The sequence below is a fragment of the Bidens hawaiensis genome, unplaced genomic scaffold (assembly GCF_021521415.1).
Source record: "Bidens hawaiensis isolate Kalapana, Puna unplaced genomic scaffold, B.hawaiensis_p1.1 tig00013761_1, whole genome shotgun sequence".
In the NCBI taxonomy this organism is placed as follows: Eukaryota; Viridiplantae; Streptophyta; class Magnoliopsida; order Asterales; family Asteraceae; genus Bidens; species Bidens hawaiensis.
In genome coordinates, this window is record NW_027492175.1 from 188,320 (window position 1) to 213,916 (window position 25,597).

General features: G+C 35.5%; 4 protein-coding genes across 4 annotated transcripts in view; 2 read left to right on the top strand and 2 right to left on the bottom strand.

Annotated features, from left to right (window-relative positions):
• LOC143544857 (uric acid degradation bifunctional protein TTL-like) overlaps positions 1–25,597 on the top strand; it is a 256,115-nt gene that overhangs the window by 167,023 nt on the left and 63,495 nt on the right. The gene's annotated exons all lie outside the window — the stretch shown is intronic.
• Positions 6,005–11,876, top strand: LOC143544834 (putative casein kinase II subunit beta-4). Its single transcript, XM_077036828.1, has 6 exons — positions 6,005–6,443; positions 7,847–8,065; positions 8,870–8,976; positions 9,060–9,225; positions 9,670–9,806; positions 11,781–11,876. The coding sequence occupies exons 1-5, from the start codon at positions 6,203–6,205 to the stop codon at positions 9,798–9,800; spliced, it is 864 nt and encodes a 287-aa protein (XP_076892943.1). The 5' UTR covers positions 6,005–6,202; the 3' UTR covers positions 9,801–9,806; positions 11,781–11,876.
• LOC143544835 (uncharacterized) lies at positions 13,498–16,234 on the bottom strand. Its single transcript, XM_077036829.1, has 2 exons — positions 16,176–16,234; positions 13,498–13,815 (listed from the first exon to the last, which is right to left on the bottom strand). The coding sequence occupies exon 2, from the start codon at positions 13,802–13,804 to the stop codon at positions 13,574–13,576; it is 231 nt and encodes a 76-aa protein (XP_076892944.1). The 5' UTR covers positions 13,805–13,815; positions 16,176–16,234; the 3' UTR covers positions 13,498–13,573.
• Positions 20,313–21,251, bottom strand: LOC143544826 (uncharacterized). The gene is made up of 4 exons (XM_077036824.1): positions 20,867–21,251; positions 20,729–20,787; positions 20,572–20,648; positions 20,313–20,502 (listed from the first exon to the last, which is right to left on the bottom strand). The coding sequence occupies exons 1-4, from the start codon at positions 21,249–21,251 to the stop codon at positions 20,313–20,315; spliced, it is 711 nt and encodes a 236-aa protein (XP_076892939.1).

The window sequence follows — 25,597 nt, forward strand, 5'->3', positions numbered from 1 at the left end:
ACTTATTTAGCTATATGCAATTTGCCTTATATGACCACGTTAATCCTTTAGCCCATTAAATCATAACTTTACCACCATCATTAGCACATTTAAATCATTATTACTATTTAGAACGATATATAGGAGAGTATGGATTACAAAAGATTGATCGAGATCTTTGTTTCCAAAAATGCTAGTAGAGGCTCACGATTCTTTTAACTATTTAAATTAGATATTTTGCTACAATACTTTTATTTTGTTTATTGTTATCACAATTATATAAATTATATATGAGTTATCGAGTTTATATATTTTAACAAACCATTATTTTTAACTTGCCTCAGGCCCATAGTTTTTAGAGAGAGACAAATTTCAAAACTTTATAAACCGAACAGGGCTATATAAGCTCTATTTATAAATTTCAAAAATGTTATTTTAATACTAGAGACATATTGTATTAAGTTTCTAAAAAGCTGTAATTGGGCTTTTAGTCCAATGATATGAGGATGATAGTTAAAGTTTGAGATTTTATGGTCTTAAGTTCTAAACATGATGTTACACCCCTATTCTAGGCCTAGGAGTGTGAGCCATAGTTGGTATCGTATTTGTAAATAAATCAGAGTAGCGGGTTAATGCGGAAGACTTATAAAAACTTAAGGATCGATATTATAAAATATTTACAATACAAAAGATGAAAGTCTCGTTTAGTTTACTTGTTTATATGTTTTACAAAAACCATCGTATTTTAATATTTACACAAAATTTATCCGAGCCATCGGATACTTGAGCTTTCTTCGTCCTCAAGCTCTATTCCTGATTACCTGCAAAATGTTAATAAAATACGTCAGCAACGAATGATGGTGAATATGCTGACGCTAAAAATATTTTCTTTACTTAATCACCCCTCGAGACCTTGTAAGTCTCGGCCCATCTTGGCTTAGGAATAATCAAGTTAAAACAGTCATCATAAACTCGAGTCTCTACTCTAGGTCACCTCAGCAAAACACCACAGCGTTTCGACATACTTAGGTACCATAAATATACACAAGGTCATTCTCACTCGGACATACTTTGATCCGGCCCATCGTGGCTAGAGGTCGTGACCAGGCGTGGTGCGATGTGCCCACCACATACCACATATGTAAGGATCCAGACAAACGTATACCACAGCCTGAGGGCTAGGTTTATACTCTTATTTACAATGTTTTTAGAGACACGTAGCCTCATGTAAAGTTTTACACATAACACGTTTGTTTGAAAACAAGTTTATAAAAGTGGGGCGTATTCACCTTTTCAATGAGATCGGCTTCCAACACCGTCCGTTAGTCTTTCCTTTGCTATCTCGCACCTATAGTACGAGTATAACATTTATTAGTCGGATACACGATCCGGCTTAAGACCTTTAGTCTTATCATCTCGATGAACCTTTAGTTCATTATTTCTTTTACTTTAAAACCTTTATTTATAAAGTATTCTTTATAAACCTTTAGTTTATATTTAAAAACCCGACGTTTCTTTTTCTTTAAGAAACGTAATTTCTTTATTATTTAAGTATACTCATTACACATAATAATATATTTTATAACAAAGAATAATCATATATATATATTCACATATATATTTTCATCTTTCTTTTCTTTATTTTCTTTGTTTTACATTTTCTCTCTTTTATAATCATCGAGTATAATTCCGACTTTAGGGCATTAAGCCGTTATAATATTTTATTATTATTTTGGTCGGGCATTATGCCTATCTTGCTTGGCTTTATTAATACCCTTCACACTCGGGCAGCACTTCGACGTTACTCGCTTCTTAACGTTCACTTGATCAACATTCCTTTCCACACTTTACACGTTTCTCAAGACACCTTTGGCACGTACTTCGAGGAGATCACCGGATCGTTGGACATCACTTCCTTCTTGTTCGGAATGTCGGGGAGTGGCACGGAAATCGAGGTAACGGGCACGGAAAACGAGGTTTCGGAGCACGTTTATCGAGACGGATCAATGGCACGTATTTCGAGGTAGTGAGAGAAAGCTAGAGAGAGTATATGTGTGAAATTTGATGTGCAAATGTGAAGAGCCGGAACCCGCTATTTATAGGGCTGATCTCGGACCCCATCGCGGTACGCGATGGGTCACCTGGCAAGCCCATCGCGTACCGCGATGTAGGCTTGCTGAGTCAGTGCCTAGACCTGCCACGTGTCGACACGTGGCAGGCCGCCGTTCCACGTGTCACCACGCGATAGGTTAGGAAACCAGAAATTACATTATTGGTCCCTGGGGTTTAAATTTTGACAGAATTGGTCCCTTGACTTTGAAAATTGACATTTTTGGCCCAAATTTTACGTGATGTTACACATGACTCAAGAATTTCCTCCACAGTGATGAGATTCCTCCTTAATTATATTTTTGATTTTTGAGTGAGTAAAGTCTGGAACGTCAAAATCGGTATGAACAATTAATATGTCACCCATGTGTATTGGTGAGAGTGGTTATAAACACTACTATATTAATTTTTTTCCCTAAAATTGCTATATGCACTTAGAATTAGGGGTGAATAGAGATGATCAAATAAACCGGTTCCTGGACCCGAACCGGAACCGAACCGGTTCCTACCCGTTTTTTGTAGGAACCGGACCCTATCTGATTCAACCCGATGATCCGTGACCGGTTCTTGCATTTCTGAGTGGGGGCGGGTAGGAACCGGAACCGAACCGGAACCGGTTCCTAACCGGTTCCATCCGGAACCGGTTCCTAACCGGTTCTAGCCGTTGGATCGAGTATAGCCGTTGGAAATCGTTTTTTTGGCCGTTTTTTGACCGTTGGGGTCAAAACTAGCCGTTTTTTGGCTCCCCCAAGCACCCCACTACTAGTATAAATAGGTATTTGGTGTCATGGGTTCATCACAACACTCAAAATGCAAACCCGAACTCAAAAAAATACAAAAAAACGCTATTGCAACGTTTTGAGTTCTCTAATCTCTTGCTTTCTCTTCTTCTATATTCATATTTGTTGTTATGGCTGCCTCACAATCATCGGTTGGTCAAGGTTCCAACGCCGAACCAAGTTTCGTTCGTATTGTACCTCATAATCGTAATCAAGAGATTTGGTGCAATTGGGATTTGGTTGAATTGAGTGACCATTCATTGAAGGCTCGGTGCAAGTTTTGTGGGGTTTATTTAAACCCACTTTCGAATTCAAATTTGAAGAAACACATCGAAAAACCGTATTGCAAGGCGTTGAAAAAGAACGTCGATTCGTAACAAACGCAAATGGATAGTGAAGGCGGAATATTTACATACCAAATTGATCGAGTTCAAGATCGTATGGCGAAGTTTGTGATTCAAGAAGCTTTGCCGTTTAGCCACTTCGACAACCCTCGCTTAACCGCCATGATTCGAGATACGCTTCAACCACAATACACTCACGTAAGTCGTCATACTCTTAAACGTTATTGTTTAAAATTGTGGAAGAAGGCCAAAGAGGTACTAATTGCATATTTTGAAAATATAAATACGGGAATAAACTTAACTAGTGATGTTTGGTCGGCTCCACATGGTCTACCCGAATCTTATCTTTGTGTCACCGCTCATTGGATAGACCCGTCATCGTGGGAAATGATGAAACGCACCATTGTTTTCGAACTCTTTGAGTATCCACATACGGAGATAATTTGTTTGAAATTTTAGTTTATGATATAAAAACTTATAAACTAGAAAATAAAATATTTTCAATGGCATTTGATAACGCGTCGAATAATACATCGGCGGTTGATAAATTAAAATTAAAATATACGCCGATTTGCAATGGTGTATTTTTTTTACTCAATGTGTGTTGCACATATCATTAATTTAATCGTGCAAGACAGACTTGCTTCGGATGAGGTTACATCGGTTATAAACGATTTTAGACTAATGATACATGAAGTTTTTAAGAAAAGTAAAAAAAGACAAATGGAATATAGACAATTTTGTAAAGATACGGGAAGAAAAGCTTTGGGAGCTAATTGGGATGTACCTCATTGATGGAATTCCACTTGCATAATGTTTCAAAGTGCTTTGGAACAAAGAGAAACTTTACAAATGTTTCATTCTAGTCTTGCCGAGAATGATTTGACAATCCCCTTTTCAAATGAGAAATGGGAAATTATCAATGACTTATCGACTTTTCTTGAAGTTTTTAAAACATCAACTACGAAACTATCGGGAACGTATTATCCGACAAGTCCCTTGGTTCTTTCGGAGTTATTTTTAATGGTTAACAATCTTAAAGAATTTGAAAATAAAAGTCCAATGTTTTCAAACATCATATTACCAATGAAGTTTAAATTAAAAAAATACTTTCTTGAATTGCCACCGATTTTTACTTGCGCCGCCGCTTTAAACCCAATGTTAAATGTTACGGGGGTTGAATGTGTGATTGACGAAATCTTTTCAGCCTTAGATATGCATGAAGTTGACCCAAACTTTTCAACAGAGGCAAAAAATTATTTTAACTTGAATTTTAAATTTATGTATGACTTTTATTTAAATAAATATGGGTCAAACATACACATGCCTATGCCGGGGGGGTCTTCATCAAGTTCAAGTGCTACTAGAGTACGAGATCCCATGATTAGCCTTATGAACACCGTTCGCAACGTAACGGCTAAAAAACAAAGGGGTAACACCCATTCAAGCGAACTAGGAAGGTATAGTGCAAATGATTACTCTACCGGTTTATCCGAAGAGGAATATGGCACTTTTGATGTTTTGGCTTGGTGGAAGGTAAAGGAAACCGAGTTTCCGATTCTTGCCACCATGGCCCGTGATTTACTAACCGTCCAAGCTTCTACGGTAGCTTCGGAATCCGCTTTTTCTCTTAGTGGCAGGGTAATATCGGTGAGAAGAACAAGACTAAATTCGGAGTCTAAATTCGGAGTCGGTGGAGATGTGCATTTGCTTAAAGGATCACTTCGACTCAATCGATCGTATTCAACACGTAACCACTATCGAAGATGAAACACCACTTGATGTTCGAGTGCACGACGAACAAGAAGGCATTTCTACAAGTAATTCCGAGGAAGAAGTCGCCGCTCAATAATTACGACGAACAAGAAGGCTTTTCTAGAAATAATATGTCACAACTTTATATTTATAAGTTTAAAGTTTTGTTAGTTTGTTTTTGAAGATTTTAAAACATGTAACCTTTTTTTTTGAACTTCTTAAAGTAAATAAAATGAATTTTATGTTAATTGTTTTTTTTATTTTTCATGTTATACAAATACGAATCGTAGTTTAGAATCCAAATCGCAAACGAAAAACGAAAAAAAAAAAAAAAATTTTTTACACTGTAACCGGTTGGAACCGGTTACAGTACAGGAACCGGTTTAGGAACCGGTAAGAACCGGTTAGATAGGTTAGGGGTCCGAGGGTGGGAGAACCGGTTCGGTTCCCTAACCGGTTCGAGCCTAGAACCGGTTTAAAATGGGGTTTTGAATATAGGAACCGGTTCCGTTTCCTAGTCCCAAACCGTTTTGAACATCCCTAGGGGTGAACAATAACCGAATCGTTAACCGAAACCGAAAACCAAAAACCGACGGAACAGAACCGAAGTAATTCGAAAATCGAAATTACCGAACCGCATCGAACTCTTCATTTTTATCATATTTTTTTAGCTTTTTTCCCTCTATTTCATGTATTATACCTATTAATAGTTTAATACTATCATTTTTATGTATTTATATCTCCATTTTATGTACTAATATCTCAATTTCATATTTTTATATCTTAATTTCATGTATTTAAGCATTTATTTCATATATTTTTAAACAAAATTTTAACTTATGTTTGATATCAGTTATTAACCGAATCGGTAACCGATCGGTTTAATTCGGTTAATACTAATAACCGAACAAAGTACACATCCCTACTTAGAGGTTTAGAAATATGAAAAAAATTAAAAATATAACCCAAATATAATAATAATTACATTAAAAAACAAAATAATAAGAAAAAGAAAAAAAAAACCCTAACGTTCATCATCATCATCATCGTCGTCTTTGTCCACCCGATTAATCACCATTTTCCTCTCTTCTTCTTCAATACCATTCAAATCCTCTTTAATTAATCAATCAATTAGCTCACAAACATATTCAAATCCTATCTTTCTATTATTATTATTATTATTATTATTATATGCACCACAACCGTTGAGGCTCGCCGTCGGTGACGTCATCGGCGATGGTTGGAGGCAGTGGCTCGTTAGATCGGAAACGAATCAACGAAGTTTTGGATAAGCATTTAGAGAAGACGTCATCAGCACCTAGGTTTCCAAACAAGGACAAACAGAGCTTATTATACATGCCGTCAACTTCCGCCGCCGCTGCGGCTACGGCTGCCGGTGGCGGCAAGCTGCAGGATCACCGCCGTGACAACGTGTCAACGTCTACTATCACTACTACGAAAAACAATAGCTCTGACGGTTCGTTCGGTTATTATTTGTTGTATTGAAATTATTACTGTTTGTGATAGTTTTATTATGACCTAATTTGATATCGTTGCGGTTAAGCAGGTTGAAATGGAAGTGAACTAGTATATTGTTAGCTTAAATTACTATTTGTGATAATTTTATGACCTAATTTGATATCGTTGTGATTAGTAGATTGAAATGCAATTGAACTAGTATTGACTGTGTGTTAATGTTAAGTTTGTTAGCCTATATTAGTATTTATGATCTCAGATATTTTATGTCCTAATTTGATATTGTTGCGTTAAGTAGATTGAAATGAATTTGATCTTAATATAATTTGATATCGTTGTGTTCGGTAGATTGAAATGAATTTGAACTAGTATAGACTGTGTGTTAATGATGAGTTTGTTAGCCTAAATCTAAATAGTATGTGTGACTTAAGATATATCATGACCGAATTTGCTATCGTTGTGTTCGGTAGATTGAAATGAAATTAAACGAGTATTGACTGTGTGTTAATGTTAAGTTTGTTAGGCTAAATTAGTATTTGTGATCTCAGATATTTCATAACTGAATTTGATATCGGTGTGTTCAGTAGATTGAAATGAAATTGTACGAGTATTGACTGTGTTAATGTTTACTTTATTATCCTAAGTTAGTATATGTGATTTATAATCAGGTTATGAAATATCTGAAATCACACATACTATTTTAGGCTAAAAAACTGAAATTAACACACAGTCAATACGTGTTAAATGTCATTTCAACCTGCACAAAGGTTATGAAACTTTTACTATCACCACCAGTCAAAACAATAGCTCCGACGGTTAGTTCGGTTGTTTGTTATTTTAAATTAGTATTTGTGATAATTTCATGACCTAATGTGATAATTGATATTGCTGCTAGCCTAAATTAAACGATTGTTGAGTATTGACTGTGTGTTATTAACGTTCAGTTTGTTAGCCTAAATTAGTAAAAATTCCATAACCTTTTTTCATATTGTGTCGATTGAAATGGAATTAATGCGAGGATTGACTTTGTTAATGCTGAGTTTGTTAGCCTAAATTAGTATCAGTGATTTCAGAATTTTTATAAGCTAATTTCATATTGTGTAGATTGAAATGATATTAAACAAGTATTGATTGTGTTGGTGTTTAGCTTGTTAGCCTAAAGTAGTATCGGTGATTTTAGATTTTTTATAACCTAATTTCATACCGTGCAGATTGAAATGTTCTTAAACGAGTATTGATTGTGTTTGTTCAGTATGTTAGCCTAAATTACTATCTGTGATTTTAGAAATTTCATAACCTTATTTTATATCGTGTAGATTAAAAATGAAATTAAACGAGTACCTGTTATGCTCAGTTTGTTAGCCTAAAAGTATGATCTAACTCCGTTTTGCTTTCTGGTTGTAGTGGAATCTGAAACTGACAGTGAGGAGTCTGATGTTAGTGGCTCGGATGGGGATGATACGTCTTGGATTTCATGGTTTTGCAATTTGAGAGGAAACAATTTCTTTTGTGAAGTTGATGATGACTACATTCAGGATGATTTTAATTTATGTGGATTGAGCAGCCAAGTTCCTTATTTTGACTACGCGCTTGATTTGATTCTGGATGTCGAATCATCTCATGGTAAGCTGTATTATAGGTCCTTGTGACATCTAAATTGAAACTAGTTTTAAGTATTTCTTGATTTGGTCGTACTAACATAACTGATGAGCTTGAGAAGAATCACAAAGATTACAAGTAAAAGCATGTTATTTTAGGGCCATGATTGGTAGTTATCAGGTGGTTCCGTGAAATATATTTATGGACATATACGGACTTAAATATCGTGGGCATTAAATCGCATTTACGTTTGGCTTATTGAAGATTATTTCAACTCAAATATTGTTTTGAAGCATGCATGGAAGAAATATTATTAATGAACAAAATAGTTATGAAGTAAATGCAAATCGGTTTATGTATTTGAATTCGTATTCATAAACAATAAAGATTTCTAAAATTTGAACTAAAATGAACCAAATTTTCATTTAGTCATGCACTCATGCCACATGAACACTGGCTTGTGAAGCATTCAGTGTAACCAAACATTAAACTAGCCCAGGACTTGTGTACATAGATGCTATTTATTGTATAATGTATATGTGATTTTATGTGCTGTACGTATGTAGGTATTATTATATTATACATGAAGTTTTAAACCACTTCGTGAACGATGCACATTCATTAATATGATTGATCAGGTATTATCTGAATTTGTGCTAGGTTAGTTACTATTCATACTGGTTTGAATTCAACTCTATATAAGATATGGTTATTACTATGATAAATGGTTTTGCTTAGACTTGTTTTCAATTAGAAAATTAATTACTAATTAATAATAGTCAGGGTTTTTTAAATTTGACCTTTTGAAATTATTCTGTATATGAGCAGATGCGTTCACTGAAGAACAAAATGAACTGGTTGAATCAGCAGCAGAGATGTTATATGGCATGATTCACGCTCGATACATCTTAACCAGCAAGGGAATGTCCGCCATGGTGATAGTTATATCCATCGTTCTGTTTGTTTTTTTCCTATTACTCGTTACAAGTTCTAAGATAACATTTTGGATTTTTCACAGTTTGAAAAGTATAAAGACTATGATTTTGGAAGGTGCCCTCGCGTGTATTGTTGTGGTCAACCGTGTCTTCCTGTTGGTCAATCAGACATACCATGTTCCAGCACTGTGAAAATTTACTGTCCCAAATGTGAAGATATCTACTACCCTAGATCGAAGTACCAAGGCAGTATCCTTTCACATCTAATGTTTTAATTGTGATTTAAAATTGCATAAATGTGGATACATATGGGTATTTTTGTATGGTCTGGTTGGGTAAAAAGTCAATTTGGGTTGCTTTAAGCGGATGGGTCGGGTCGGGTCGGGTCTGGTGGCCCAATAACATTACTAACAACTTTCTGACCATTTTTTAATCTGTTTTGAAATAAACACTCTCTGAAATATGATTGCAAAAAGATTATCCCATCAACATAACCAATTAACAGTATATTTAATTGAAAAATTCAATGCATTTGACATACTTTCTTTTCCCTTTGTATTTATTTGAAGTGTTTTGCCTGATAAAATGCAACCCGAATGAGATTTATTAATAAAAACAGGTTGATATTGCTATATATATGTAATATATAAGGTAACTATAGATATGACTATTTATTCCTTCACTTTCCCTTAGATATTGATGGTGCTTATTTTGGAACCACCTTTCCTCACTTATTCTTGATGACTTATGGCCACTTAAAGCCTCAAAAAGCGACACAGAGCTTCGTTCCGAGAGTATTTGGTTTCAAGCTGCATAAACCATGACAAGGGGTTAGTTCTCATCTTTCTTCTTCTCACAATATCTGAGCTGCTAACAAGCCAAGTTGAGTACTTAATGAGTTAATGCTGAAATGTTATATGATCTACCTATCTTTTTCTCGGTTCAAAAATTATATGCGTAAACTTTTCCATGGCACATACCTCTCTGATCGAACACAAGAACACCAATGTTGAACAAAGCAAGTTCGACTCCTTTTATTAATAAACCAGAAATTGCAAATGAATTATAAGCATGTCTTTTGTCTAAGCAATATAAGCCCATCAACCAACCAAAACATTACCTGAAGATTTGCATGTCTATCATCTATGCATTATAACCTGAGTACCCATAGGTGATAGACATGCAATAATTAATTTCCATATCCACACCAACGAACTAAGTGGTAATTCATTTCTCGCGGAACACGCATGTTAAATTCAAATTAATTATTTCTTATTTTTTTATTTAATGCATAACTGTGCATCTTCTACTCTATATAACCTTCCAACAATACCATCGATTATTCCTCTCATCTAAATTACTTGAAGATCTGCATATCAAGGTATTTGTCTATTTTACATTTTGGTACTAATTAGATTATATCTTAGAACTTTTGCATATCTAATCGAAGCATCTCAACCAGTGCCTTTTGTTTACTATGCTTGAAGAATAGTATAATGGCTTCTCATGTTGATGTTGGATCCTCACTTTACAGGAAAAGGGATACAATTTTTTTCAAAACCCCGATGACAAAAATACGGTTACTTGCAATTTTGCTAAAGTTATACCAAACGAGGGATTTCTAGAGCAAAACAACATCAGATTTTAGGTAATAGAAAGGTAAAAACTTGTCCTAAGTGTTCATAAGAAGTGAAAATGTGACTTAAAGTCGTATTTGCAAAACCAAAAGTCAAACAAAACAAATGATGGCGTACGTGACGTTGGTTTTGGTGATGATGAAGCTGATGAGGATGAGGTAATTGAGATTTTATAATACTCAAAACAAGAGGCCCGAGTCACTAGATTTGAGGGCCTCTTGTTTTGAATATAAGGAATCTCAATTATCTCATCATCACCAAAAATCCATGTATGTAAACTATCATTTGTTTTCTTTGATTTTTGTTTTCAGACACACACTTTAATTCATATTTAACTTATTTTTAACTTCTTGTGGACACTTATGCCAATCTTTTACACTTATGTTACCTCCATTTTGATGCTATTTTGCTCTAAAAAACCTTCCTCTGGTAACTTTTTGGTAGTATTTGCAAGTAACCTTACTTTTGTTTTTGGGATTTTGCATAAAAGTTGTACTTTTATCCACGATATTTATTCTGGATAGTGAGTATCCGACATCACCTTGAGAAGCCGTTTTAGTTTTCTTCACATACTTGTCAATAGCGACAAGCTATCTATATGCTACGTTGCAATATCGATGAAATAGCGCCCGCTATTTCATGTAGGGGTGTTCAGGAAATTCGGAACGAAACTGAAACCCTAATAATCTGATCTGAATTCTTATCCGATCCGAATCCATCCGAAATAAATTCGGATCGGATTTCGGATAAGGTCCTAAAAACGGTTTTATATTTAAGAAAAAAAGCTGAAAGGTTGCTATTTTCATGCATTGTGGTTGCTGGACGAGGAATAACTTTGATGAGATACCTTAATTGGTGGTTTTGTGGAAGGTTATATAGAGTAGTAGATGCATAATTTCGAAATTTATTCTTGCAAATATATGGGTAGTCAAGCTATAATGCGTAGATAAAAGACATGCAAATCTTCAGGTTATGTTTTGGTCGCTCGATGTGCTTATAAAGCATAGATAATAGACATGCAATGGATGTGGATATGGAAGTTGATAATGATAACCCGAGTACCTGTATGGCTGTATCATTTTCACAAGTTGAATAAATAAAATAAGCTGCTTATGTTAGGTTTCTTCAAATCCGTTACGGATTGCGACTTACAAACCTTAATTTCAGGTATTGGAGGAAAGCTTGGGGAATCTAAGACAACCAAGCCGTCTCCTGCAACTAATAAGTCGTCTACAATATCGCCGATTTGAAGAACTTACGTTGAACTTGGAACGTATTTATTGTCGTCAGCACACATGGAAGAATTGGAACAAGACCCCACAGGAGATCCAAACCAATATGCAATATGAAGCTATTGTTTTTATTTATGTTTTAAGTAGATTGGTTTTGTAATAAATTAAAAAGTGACATAATATTGTTGCACCACATAGTGTTAGGAACATTATCCATCAATTCAAAGCCATCATGGGCGGACTAAAGTTGTAATCAGTGTGAATCTATTTATTTATTTTGAAAGTATAAACCTTCTTTCAAAGCACATAATATCTTTGTATCTTGTTAAAGATGTGTGTCTTTCCTTATGCTTAGATGTGAGGTTTCAATGATATTTTAACGACTTGTTTAATTACAAATGAAATTAATGTGTTAATTGTGAATCAAGTAGAGTAATTATATATACAAGTAATTACATCATTACTCTACTTGTATATATAATTAATCTACTTGATTCTCATAATTAGCACGTTAATTTTATTTGTAGTTGTTCCCAGCCTTACATAGTGATTTAAACTAAGTGAGAAAAATTGAACAAGACTTGTTTTGTTAGAATGGTCTAACTGGCGTAATTTTGATGCATTGAGTCAATTGTAATCTCGGTCTAGCTTCTTGCTAGTCCTTGTTTTATTTTACTACCTGCATTCAAAGTTGATATTCCTGGCGCCTGCACTATTGATTTCAACGCATAATCTGCTCTCTTCTTCTATGAATCTTTCCATTTGTGAACAAAAATCGGTTTCCGACTCATCATGTCGAGCAAGTTACTCGCTCGATCATTCCCACTTAAGCTACATTCGTCCGATTCTTCTAGACATCCGTTACCAGTATTCTGGTCAATTGGCTCCAAATCAAAAGGTGACTGACACCAACACCAACACAAAAAAGGGTGAATACAGGATGTTGGAAACAAGCATTCAGTAACGGAGACGTGTACGAAGGCGAATTCTGTAATGGAAAGTGTTGTGGTTGTGGTGTTTATTATTGTTACATGAGTGGGAGATATGAAGGTGTCTATCTTCAGATATTCATTATTTGATTCTTTAGTTCAATTGTCTAATCATGTGATCATATGTTGCAGAAACCAGGATGCATATGCCGGGAAATATTTTGCAGACAAAATGCACTGTTTTGGAGCGTATGGTTTTGCAAACGAGCATTGATACGAAGGATCATGGCACGAACGCAAGAGACAAGGGTTTGGAGTGTACACGTTTAGAAACGGCAACACACGGTCAGGGCATTGGCGGGCACTCGCGAAACAACGTTCATGAGTTATCACCACCGCATCCTGATAAGTGGCGTAGTCAGAATTTTTTTTCCTACGGGTTCGGAAAATTGAGGGACGGACGACCGATTGTTTATCACTTGAATTTGAGTTTTATACGGGTTCGATGTCAAAATACACTAATATATAACACTAAAACAAAATTTTGTACGGGTTCAGCCGAACCCGTTCCCCTAAAGCTGCCTACGCCCTTGATCCTGATCACCGTTCCAAAGTTGTCAATGCAGTTATGGCAAAAATGAGTAAATCTAACTTTTCGGTATGGCATCAGCATTTGAACCATATTTTTGAAAAAAAACAGTTCTACAAGTCATGACGAGTTTACATCAAAATAAGTTTTCACTAGACACGGTTGATTTTCGTTTACCACTATGAATGATGACTTGACACACACACGCTGCTAACCGAATAAATGTTTGAGGTCAGGATCATTTAGGTCCAAATCTAACCATCCATTCATCCGCATGTATTCAATGTAATGATCCGGTGGCTTTACTGCACGAGGCTTTGAGGGAACATAGCCGTGAATTCTTTCAAGATCTTTAGCTAGCCAACGCACGTATGCACGATCTAGTGTTGGTGCAACTTTCACCACTGCTTCCTCTCTTTCCTTGGCGGGTTTGTTTCCCATTTTGATCTCACCTGAAAAGAAATGTACAGGATTATATTTGATATATTTAACTGTTTTTCATATGCAGTTGGCCTTTAGGTTCAATGGCACGAGCGTGATGGTTATGACTTGTGATCTTAATGCCTCAACTCTCAAGTTCGAAAACCTAACTCAAGGGGGCTTTCTCCACAGACGGGCTGTGAACGAACCGAACGAACATGAACAAGGCCTTGTTCATGTTCGCTTGTTAAGGAAATAATGTGTTCACGAACGCTTACCGAACGAGATTCTATTTCGTTCATTAAACAGATGTATGTGTTCACGAACACAAACGGACACAAATAAAATGGCAGAGCCTAAAGATTGCGACCGATGTATTCATCAATGTAAATAATGAAAGTCTGTAAACGAATCGAACGAACACGAACACTTGATCGAGCAAATATTTATGTTCATGTTCGTTTATTTAAAAAATGAACATTTGTGTTCTTTTATGTTCGTCTGTTTAGATTTTAGAATCTAAATGACATAACTGAACAAAGATAAACGGACATAAATGAACAAATATGAACAAATGTAAGTGAACACAAACAAACATAAATGAAAACACTTAAATGAACACAAATCAACAAATATAAAACCTTTTAAGTAGATGATTCATCCAGATAACAATTAATTATTTTCTAATTAATAATACATAAACGAACATTAATAAACAGACAGAAACGAACATAAATTAATATAATATAAATAAAAAAAAACATTCATGAACATAAATAACGAATGGAACATGTGTTCATGTTCGTTCGTTTATCAAATAAAGGAACATAAACGAACTTCCCGCCGAACGATTAACGAACAGTTCACCAAATGTTCGGTTCGTTTAGAGGCCTCAGTGGTGGGTGGGTTTTCTCCTTGATGGTGTTCTTGGGTGAGTTAGGCCTGGAGTGTCAAAAGCAATAAGGACGGATGACATCCCGTTTCAGAAGGCTCACCTGGGTTTTGAGGGTTGTTCCAAACGCTGTTAAAAAAATTGTGTTTCATGTGGTTTAATGTTCTACTTGTATTTAGTTTGGCAACTGATAGTTTTTGATATTAACGACACGCATGTATCAAAAAACTATCATTTTGACCCGTTACCGAACCTAGTGTTAACCTGTTCATTTTACCACCACCACAACTAAGTTGGTCCCATATGGATTTGTTTCAAATCCTATACAGTTGCATCCACACTAGATTTAATAACATAAAATTTGAGTACGAACATCGCTTAAAAAAAGTTGGTTTGTATTAACACACCATTATATTATCTTTATACATCATCGATTCTTAATACGAGTAAGTTACGAGCTTCTAATGCTAAATTGCAGAAACATATTGTTGAACTTTAGAACTTGAAGATAACTCAAAAGTGTATATTCTTAAAAATGCTTTAATGATTCAAATGAATCCCAATTATGAGGACATACCAAGCATGAACACCTGTTAAGTGCAAAAACAACAAAATTACCAGCTATATAACAAACAAAAATTGGATTTTATTAATCTCATCCTTTTGAGGTTGGCTGATAACAATCGCCCCTCTGAAAATTGTTGGCGCCAGACCCACTTTTCACACTATTTGTTCTCACTGGACTCCGTAAAAAAAAAGAACTTAACGGACTCGTTAAGTTTTTTCTGAATTTCAAAGTGATGCTTTAAGGGTTCTGGTTATGATCGGAAGGAAGATACGGGTCGATTAATGTAAAACTAACCTCGAAACGGTGTTACAAATCGAGTGATTAAACTTCCAATTAACAAAAATAAGTTGTTTGGAGCATAGTTTCAAGATAAGTTTTACATCAATCGACTTGTATCCTCCTTCCGATCAAAACCCCTAAAACATCAGTCTGAAATTCAGAAAAAAAAAAAAAAACTCAAAATTTTTTGAACGGGGTCCAATAGAAACAAATAGTGAGAAAGGTGGGACTTGGTCCTCGGGATCGTGGCTCTCTCGATAATAGCTCAAATAAAATTAGCTAACAAAAACTTGATTTGAAAAAAACATGAGCTGAGTTGGCTCATTTTGGTAACCGAGCCAAAATCAACCTAAGCTCGGCTCGAGCCCCTCGATCTTAGGATCGTTCAACTTAAAAATCGAGCTCGAGCCTAGCTAAGCAGTCTCGTTTAATTTCAAGTCAAGCTCGAAACCACCCTGGCTAGACTGGTGGCAGCAATAAATTCTCACCTCTGAGGTGAGATTATTATTATCGACAACCTAAAAAAAGTGGGATTAATAAAATCTAATTTTCCTATAACAAACTAACCTAACCCAACCCACTAATATAAAGTTTTTAATATACAAAAGTAATATTGTATTAAATAAAAGCAGAGATAAAAGAATGAAGAGTACCGATTTGAAGAATAAGAAGTAGGTGCCGATTTGAAGCCTTCCTTGTTATCAGATAATGTTTTTTTTAATTATTAATTATTAATAACTCAGTGAAATTGATTTGGAGTTTGGACATATACGAATATCGGGTGGGTTGCATGTGTTGTAAACGAATCGAACGAATATGAATACATGTATGTTTGTGTTTGTTTGTTTAATTTTAAATGAACGTGAATAATTTATTGAACAAATATTTTTGTGTTCATGTTTGTTTGTTTAAAAAATGAACTTGTTTGTATTCGTTTATGTTTATTTGTTTAAAATCTAAACGAATAGTTCATGAACGTAAATTAATATAACTGAACAGAGTAAACAAACATAACTAGCTTAAATGAAAATAAATAAATGAACGTTCACAACAAAACATGCGTGCACATTCGCTCGTTTGCTTAATGATGAAAACAAATATTATATTCATGTTAGACGTTTATTAAATAAACAAACTTCTTGTCGAACAGTTAACCAAATGCTCGATTCATTAAATCACATTTTCTAAGATTCAAGATGGTTCGGAGCTTGGTATACGAATTTCGATTCTTGGTACTTGCTATTTCCTTGCCATATTATTTTTTTTGTATTTAAGGTTTATCTATAGTAAATAAAACCTTTGAATAAATATTTCTTTTTAGCCAATTTTAAATGCAAGGAAATAGCAAGCACCAAAGGCGAGATATGTAGTTTGATATACAATTATATTCACATACGTATTAAATACGAGGTAACAAACCTGTCGTGCTGCGGCAATGGGAATTCAATTGGTGTTGGTTAGGTTCGTTACATCGGTGACAGTAAATCAAGGTTAGTTTGTTACGGTAACAACACTAAACTCAAAGAATAAATTAGTAAACGCTGAAAAGAATAATCAAGTTTGACGATTATATTGTAGTTTTCGGTGCCAAAACACCATTTAACTGTACATGATTAGGGCGTCTTGTAAATTTTGTTTATTTAAAACTAGTTTTTATACCCAGCGCAACGTCGGATATATTTATGAACCAGTTGCGTTACGATAGTGAGTCGACGCGAATTCAGCCAATATTAATTACGTTCATTACAATATAAGCAATGTTAGTAAAACCCATTTTTTTAAAAACCTAAGAAAAAAGTTCTTCAAATTAATAAACAAATAAAATATTTAAAACGATGTTTATTCGATCGGTAAAACCCGGACGCTGGTAAAACCCAACCGTTTTCGGTGTCGGACGTTACGGTGGTGATTCGATAAAACCCATACGTTGGTAAAACCCGAGCGTTGTCGGTTGTTGGCGTTGTGGCGGTGAGTTGATGCGAATTCGGTTGGTTTTAGTTACGTTCATTACGCACCCAAACTAAAACAATTATGCCGGTAAAACCCGAGCGTTGACGGTTCCAGATGGTGAGAGGATGCGAATAACCGTTTAATTATCAATATAAAACAAAAAAAAACAAAAGAAAACAAAAAATAATATGTAGCCCAACCAGAACATGTTAAGTGACCCACTCCATATCCAACGTCCCCAAACTTCTAATGTGTAAATAGTCTTCTAAAGTCTAAACTCTAAAATAATATAGATTTGTAAACACAATTGCTTCAAAAGTTGTGCCAAAATAACCCGTAATAACCGAGTGAAGTATAAAACTTTATTTGTGGGTTTATTTAAATACTGTATAAGTATGATAGATTATTTAATTATTATAAAATTTAAGCGAGGGAAAAAATGAAATTGAATGCGTATATGTTGATGTAATATATTATCCTACATTAAAACTTACATGTGAAAATGTGATGCAGGAAATATGAGTTTCAACTCTAGGAAAGGGGCTAACCAAGTATTGGGCTATATATAGACTTATTATTATCGATACGTTGTGCGTGTAAATATTTTCATGAATAGTTAAATAGAGTCATGTCCAAGAATTGTTAAGAATTTAGACGAGTAAAAATGTGGGCTTCTAAGTTTAAACCTTTATATTTGGGCTTAAACTTTTAAATGAGTTTAAATTGAGTTAAGACTTATAACAAGGGATTAAGCGTGTAGTGTTACTTTTTTTTCTTTTTCTTTTTCCAAACGGGCTTAAAACTGTGTTGGGAGATCGGGTCTGGACCATTGCCCACCCCGCCTCTCCCCTGGACCGACCTTGTTGTTTGATTAGAATCTCGTTATATAATTCGTAATAAGGATTTAAGAATTATAAAATAATATTTTGAGTTAAAAAAATTGAACTTTTGTATAAATACACTAATTGATATTAAAATTAATATTGATAATTTTAATAATTATATATTAAAACAATAATATTTGAAATTAAAAGGAGATGTTCATAATTCATATTTCATAAATCACTCAATATTTTCTTTGTAAATTTGAATCACAACGTTCTTTTAAGGGAAGTTCTTATTACCTGCCATTTAATTGAAAAAAAAAATACAAAATATGTATTTGTCATTTAATTGAAAAAATAAAAAAGAGGAGTGGGAAAACAATTCTCTTGGTGTTTTAAAAAGGTGTCACGTAGTACCTAAGATACACTAAGGGGTTGTTTGATAGCCTCTTAATGGTTATTAAGAGGCTATCTCTTAATGGTTCATAGTCTTTTAATGGCTAAGAGATAACCTTAAGTCTTAATGGTTAATCTCTTAATGGTTATCTCTTAATCATTCAGACTTAAGACTACCTCTTAACCATTAAAAGAGGTAGTCTCTTAATGGACATTAAGAGATTACCAAAGAGCCAAAACAATTTAATTTCTACAATAGTAGATAACGGTGTTAGATAATTAGCTAGTAGTGTGTTACGCGTAACAGCAATCCCACATTGTATGTTTGATTTAAACAAAACCATTAGTGAACAAAACATAATTATGTTACAATGATTACACATGCAAATTGTGGAGTTGTTTATCAGGAAGATACAAGGCCATAAGCCCATAAGAAATGCCCATATAACAAATATTTCATCAACATGCTTTTGACGCATTAAATGTGGAATGTGGATGAGAGAATATAGTTTAGTGCGTTTGATTGAGAGTAATCCATGATAAAACACCTTCTCGTCCTGTCAATAGCGTGCGAAATGTGCACTTTTATAGTGTAGGCTTGTTTGCTATATACCTACCACAGATGGTAATAGTACAATATAGCAAGTCAATAGACCTTCACAACTAATGATTATTTTCTATAAACAGTATGACGCCGTTTAACTTATTATATCGTTTACTCGATTTTGAATTGAAGAGTGAATGGCAAATGTCTATATATAGGCTCTTGTAGACTAGCACCTTTACTAAATTTGAAAATGATTTGAAGTATACCGCGTATGTGCAAGATTCGATGCATAGTTTCATATATCTCGCATATTCAATATATGCTTCCATAAACTATCTGCACATATTATATTTCAAACCATCTGCACAACCATTAAAATCTGCACAAAAGATGAATAAGTCATCTGCCAAACCATTAAAATAAGTAAAATCTGATTCAATGACAAATATGTCCAAGCCACTGCACAACCATTAGAATATGACCAACAACCATAAATGCAAACAACAATCAAGTAAAATGATGAACAACCATATTAAAAGCTACCTGCCATTAAACAACTACTAAACATTAATCAGCTTAAAACATCCATACCATTAAAAACTACAAAAAAAAAAGTCAACAACTTAAAAACATCCATACCATCCATACCATAACATCCATGAAGTCAACAACTTAAAAACAACAAAGAAAGTCAAACAGTAGCCACATTAATTAGCAACATTTTTCATGCATGATCTCTTGTTGTGACCCTTTTGACCACATGTCCCACAAGTATTGGATCCTTTTGGCCTTGACTTTCTCACTGCCTTTGCTTTCTGACCTTCACCCTCCACAACCTTTCCCTTGCCCTTTGCATTAACCTTTGACTTTTTCCTTGAACCACCATCTTCCATTTCCACTGTTGACTTTTTCCTTGATTTCTTTGGTCTTCCAGTTTGCTTTTTGAATTTAGGAGCTGTGATTCGGATTGGGACTTGTGATGTGGGCCACATACTCATACCATTGATAGGATACACCTTGTAGCTATACACTGCCTTCCACCTATCCATTGTGTAAATTGGGTTGACAAATGTTTATGGCCTGCCAACAGATCTGTCATGTGCACCCTTCACCCAAATACTTGCCACCACATGTCTACAAGGTATCCCAGTTATCTCCCATCTCCTACATGCACGTGTATTTGTGCTCATTTTCACTGCACACTGATCACCATATGGTCTTGTGACCTGATAATGATCCTCACCATTCCAATGCACAGAGTACCTATCATCCAAATATGTAAAGCATTCACACATCATTTACAAGACAAGTAAATATTGACATACAACTCACCTGCTTGCTTCCTTCTTCACTGACTCCATCATTTGTGTAGCATATGATGTTAGTAACCCTGATGACCTATCAATTACCTTCAACACATTAACAATCTTCCTCATCACATATTCTCTGATGTATTCAAAGTGATAATAGGCTTGTCCCTTCCATCTACCAGCTTTGAATTAAAGCATTCACACATGTTATTGGTCAACACATCAGACATTGCTCTGCCTATTATAACAAAACACATCAGATAAAGGACAAAAATTGAAAGTTATTAGAGAATAAAGGATAAAAATTAAAAACTTACCAGTGAAGTGTGACCTTGACCATGTTTCTGGTAGGATCTTAGATACCCAAATATGACACCTTTTGTTTAACCTTTTTAGGTTGTTCATCTCTCTCTCATAGTGTGTAGGTGTTGTACATATGGCCAGCTTCCAAAGAGCATCCCTTAAAAGCTTTCCTTTGAAGAGAGTTCTTAGGTTATCTTCAATGTGCCTCACACAAAACCTATGCTCTTCAGAAGGAAACAACTTATCTACAGCCTGTATAAGACCCTTTTGCCTGTCACTCATAAAGGTAAACTTGGATCTGTTGTTTAAATCCAAGTCATCACCAAGGCATTCCAAGAACCATTCCCAAGAGTTCATTGTTTCAGCTTCAACTACAGCATGCAACAAGGTAGTATCCATTGTTTGGATCTAGAGCAGCTACTGTTAAAAGTTGACCAGGCCAAACACTTTTAAGGAAAGCCTCATCTAGTCCCAAGAGATCCCTACCTATTGCTTTGAACCCCTTTTTCAATGACCCCAAACAAATATATATCCTCTTGAATTGTCTTGTCTCAGATGTTAGATCTGAGCATTCTTCTAATTCAAGCTTCACTGTTGTATCTGGAGTAGTCCTCTTCAACTCTTCAATATAATCCCTCAATAACCCATATTAACCCATATTGGCCTCTGAAATTTCCAATTATATGTTCCCTAGCCAACATCTTTCCCCTGTAAGCTTTCATGTCAGACACACCAACTTCAAACCTCCTTTGAAACCTTTTTTTGATAGATTTAACTTTCAGTTTTGGGTCATCTTGAAGATCAGCAACCAACTGTTTTGAGAGGAACCCGGCTGTGCAAGCATAAATTTGCCTAGATTGAAGGCATTTATGTTCACTTACCAACCTTGTAATTTTCCATGAAGCTGTTCTCTTTTGGTATGACAACAACAGTACCCAAGGGCATCTAATAGTAAGTGGGTCTTTCCTTTTTCCCCTACCCCCAATACTTTTCTGGACTAGTCCCTGATTTTTATTAGCACTGCTAGATCCAACCCCCTGCATGTGGGACTCATCTTCCATATCCCCTTCACACACGACACTCACCCTTAACAAATCATCTTTTCTTATCATAATTTGTCTTCTTGTTTCAACTGCACGTGCCTTGATCATATCCTTCACCTCTGCTTTTGTACCAAAAACTTGTCCCACATGGAAAAGATAATCCATGTCCCCCTCATTTCCTTGTTTTTCATTATACATCCTATCATTATCCAACATAAGATCATCCATTTCAATGTCCAAACCCTCTAAACTACAAATTGCATCCTGTTGTTCAACTTCAAATCAGTATGCAATCTGAAATCCCTCATATCTACATCTACATCATGTGTGTCACCATCTTCATAGTTGAAATCACTATCTGAATCACTTTCTGAATCTTCATCACCCTCACTAGTTTTCTTAACAATTTTAGATTTCTTATTGTTCTTAGATGTCTTCACATTATTTGGTTTCTTAACTGGACAAACCTCTACATGTTCATCATCATCAGAACACTCATCTCTCATTTCATAATTAGAATCCCTACTATCATCAGTTCTACTTTCATCTGAACTTGAAGACTCATCTTCACTTTCTTCATCTGAAATTGAAGATTCTTCACTATCTCCATCTCCACATCCACCTCCATCTCCACCTCCATCCCCACATCCACCTCCATCATCATTGTAATCCATCTCCACCTCATTTGTAGGTTGCACACCATATCCACCTCCATCCCCACCTCCATCTCCATCACCATTGTAATCCATCTCCACCTCATTTGTAGGTTGCAAACCAAAAGCATCATCTCCAAACAAAGGGTCAAATTCTGGATCCTCATGACATAAATCAATTTGGTCTTGTTGTTCAACAACACCAACATTATTCTCTTGTTGAACATTATCATTTGCTTCCTGTTTGTCGTGTTCCACAACAACCTTTTGAACAACAACCTCATTTGTGCTATCTTGCCATTCTAACAACCTTTTCTTAACTGAGTTTGCTTTATCTAGTATGACCTCACTTGCAAGAAACTCCTCATCATTTATCTCTTCGATGTTAAACTTAGAGGGTGAGCAGAAGTATGCGTGTACAGAGGTCATGCTCAACATACACATTCATTAACTGATTAAAAGCTCCAATATACTTAGCAAATCCCCTAACATCATCATCACTTCCCAAAGCTCTAAGCCCCCAATCCAATTCTGAACCCGGTACTACATAATGGTAGAATCTAACCTTATCTGTAGGATAGGATAATTCAAGCAAGATTCGATCAAGCTCATGAACTGAAAACTTGTCAATATCTAGCATGTCAACAAAATGGACAACGGGTCTGTTATAAACCCGTCCTGGAAATTTGGTGAAACTGTCACCATGGTGCAACTTGATCGAGAACAAATGTGGATTATTTACTACACATAAAAGATTAAACATTAAACAACTGTTAGTTAAATAAACCCAATTATAAACCCTAAAAAATTGAACTTACCATAAAACTCTCAGCATCTGATTGTTCATCAGCTTCATGGATGTAGAATCGAGGAGGAGTAATATCATCCATTTACGGTTTTTAATTTCTGAGAATGTTGTTCAATTAAAGCTATTAAGGGTGGGGGAATGTTGTTGAATCGAATATTAGGGGTTTTTAATCACCGGAAAATGAAGCGATTGAAGGTGGGGGAACACACTAATAAAGGGTTTTTGTTGCAGGTATAAACGAAAAGACAAAACTGCCCTCACATGCGCCTCACGTGATGAGATTTAAACGAGTTTTTCTAACCCAGTTAGCGTAAAGGACAAAACGTGTAAGAAAAAAATGTTTAAAGTACACCGCCTGCAAAGAAACTAAAAAAAGGACACGAACCGTAATTTGCTTTTTTTAAAGGACAAAATTTGTAATTCTGTCAATAAATAATAATAATAATAATAATAATATGCTTTAAAAACAATTTCAAATTCGAATTAACTAACTGAACCGAAAAACGTGTTGGTTCGTGATGATGGTCACATAATGTTGTCTGTCTTTGACATTTAATTAAGGTGTGTGGTTTTGCCTACACTCGTGAAGTCATATAAAAAATGTGATGCTTCCAAACGACAGTCATCGTGCATCGAGCACGCATCCGTTTGCACCCGACCTCGTTGTTTTGACGCTGCCTGAACTCGTTACAGAAACGACCACTGTTGCTCGGTCCATGTCGTTTATTGGGAATACTGAGTTGTTAATTGGTTACGTGAAGGTTTTTAAGGCGATCCAAGAAAAGGTGGCGTGAAGGCGTAAGAAATGTTTTTAAGTCGGTCCAAGAAAAGGTTGGACAGGCAATTAATACGAACACAGAATATTACGGTGGACCAGCAACATAAAACTCCCTACTTTCTAGGTTAAAAAAAAGAGTTTTCAAATCCCGATTATACATCCCCTTCTTTCTTCATATCGCTAAAATGGCGGATTGGTTTGACAGTTATAGGGTAGTGTCTCGGATAAAGGGGAATTACGATGTGTTGAGTTGGATCAAGTGATATGTATTTTTCGAGAATTGTTAGAGTGGAAAGAGGATGATGATTTTGGGGAGGAGTTTGACTTGGAGTTGGAGTTGGAATTGAAATTAGAGTTGGAGTTGGAGTTTAATTTGGTTTCTATTTTTTTCCAATTGTTAACAATAATCTTGTTGGTTTCATGATGTTTTCTTAACAATAACAACAATAACAATGGAGGGAGGAGAAGAAGATGATTCATTGTATAATCAAATTCCATAACAAAAATAGCAATGTGTAATCTTCAACAGCAGATGGACTGTTTGGGAAAAACTCAAGAGTTTATGTGTGAGGCTAAGGGTCACAATTCTGGCGACGTCGTTGTTAGTAGTATACTTCTCTCCCACATTTTGTCCCTTACTAACATCTCCTCCATCTCAACCTCTTTCTTACCCTTGAGAAAGAAAGCAATCAACGGATGAGGATTGTTCCCCTTTTCTCCCCCATAGGGCAGTGAGAGCTAGAGCTTGCACACCAAACCGTTCAACCAAGCAAGAGTTTCAAGAGCAGGGCCTTGATACTCTTCGCCCGAACGGTCCATAATAAGGACCATGCTAGGGACGGCAGGATCACGCTCCAGAAAATGTAGGCTCTTAGCAAATATCTCCCACAATTTCATAAATTCACATCGGGATATGAAAAACAGGATCCTGTGAAACTTGAGGACTTTGAGGGCCGTGCACGCCGTTGTTAGTATACTTCTCTCCCACATGTCCCTCACTAACAACTCCTCCTTCTCAACCTATTTATTACCCTTGAGAGAGAAAGCAATCAAGGGATAAGAATTGTTCCACATTTCGTCCCCATAGGGCAGTGAGAGCTGCAGCTTACACACCAAACCGTTCAACCAAGCAAGAGTTTCAAGAGCAGGGCCTTGATACTCTTGACCCGAATAGTCCAAAATAAGAACCATGCTAAGGACGGCAGGATCACGCTCCAAAAAATGTAGGCTCTCAGCAAATGGAAGAGGAAGATGTTGATGATTTTGAATTACCAATGAAGTGTCCATTATATAATCAGAATTGATAACAAAAATGGCAATATGTGATCTTCTACTGCAGGTGGACGGTTTGGGTAAAGATCAATAGTTTGTGTGTGAGGGGTTGAGAAAATTTTCCGGCGAAAACAAGGAGGTACAAAACAGGGTGAGTGGGAGACACACTTGTTTTTGATCGTGATCTTATA

Excerpts from the sequence above, each read along its gene's own strand:
- LOC143544834 (XM_077036828.1), top strand. The coding sequence starts at position 6,203 with ATGGTTGGAGGCAGTGGCTCGTTAGATCGGAAACGAATCAACGAAGTT. Across the intron at positions 8,066-8,869 it reads GGATGTCGAATCATCTCATG|ATGCGTTCACTGAAGAACAA; the intron begins GTAAGCTGTATT and ends GTATATGAGCAG. Across the intron at positions 8,977-9,059 it reads GCAAGGGAATGTCCGCCATG|TTTGAAAAGTATAAAGACTA; the intron begins GTGATAGTTATA and ends GATTTTTCACAG.
- LOC143544826 (XM_077036824.1), bottom strand. The coding sequence starts at position 21,251 with ATGGATACTACCTTGTTGCATGCTGTAGTTGAAGCTGAAACAATGAAC. Across the intron at positions 20,788-20,866 it reads GTCAAGGTCACACTTCACTG|GCAGAGCAATGTCTGATGTG; the intron begins GTAAGTTTTTAA and ends TTGTTATAATAG. Across the intron at positions 20,503-20,571 it reads GTGAAGAAGGAAGCAAGCAG|GTACTCTGTGCATTGGAATG; the intron begins GTGAGTTGTATG and ends TTTGGATGATAG.
- LOC143544835 (XM_077036829.1), bottom strand. The coding sequence starts at position 13,804 with ATGGGAAACAAACCCGCCAAGGAAAGAGAGGAAGCAGTGGTGAAAGTT.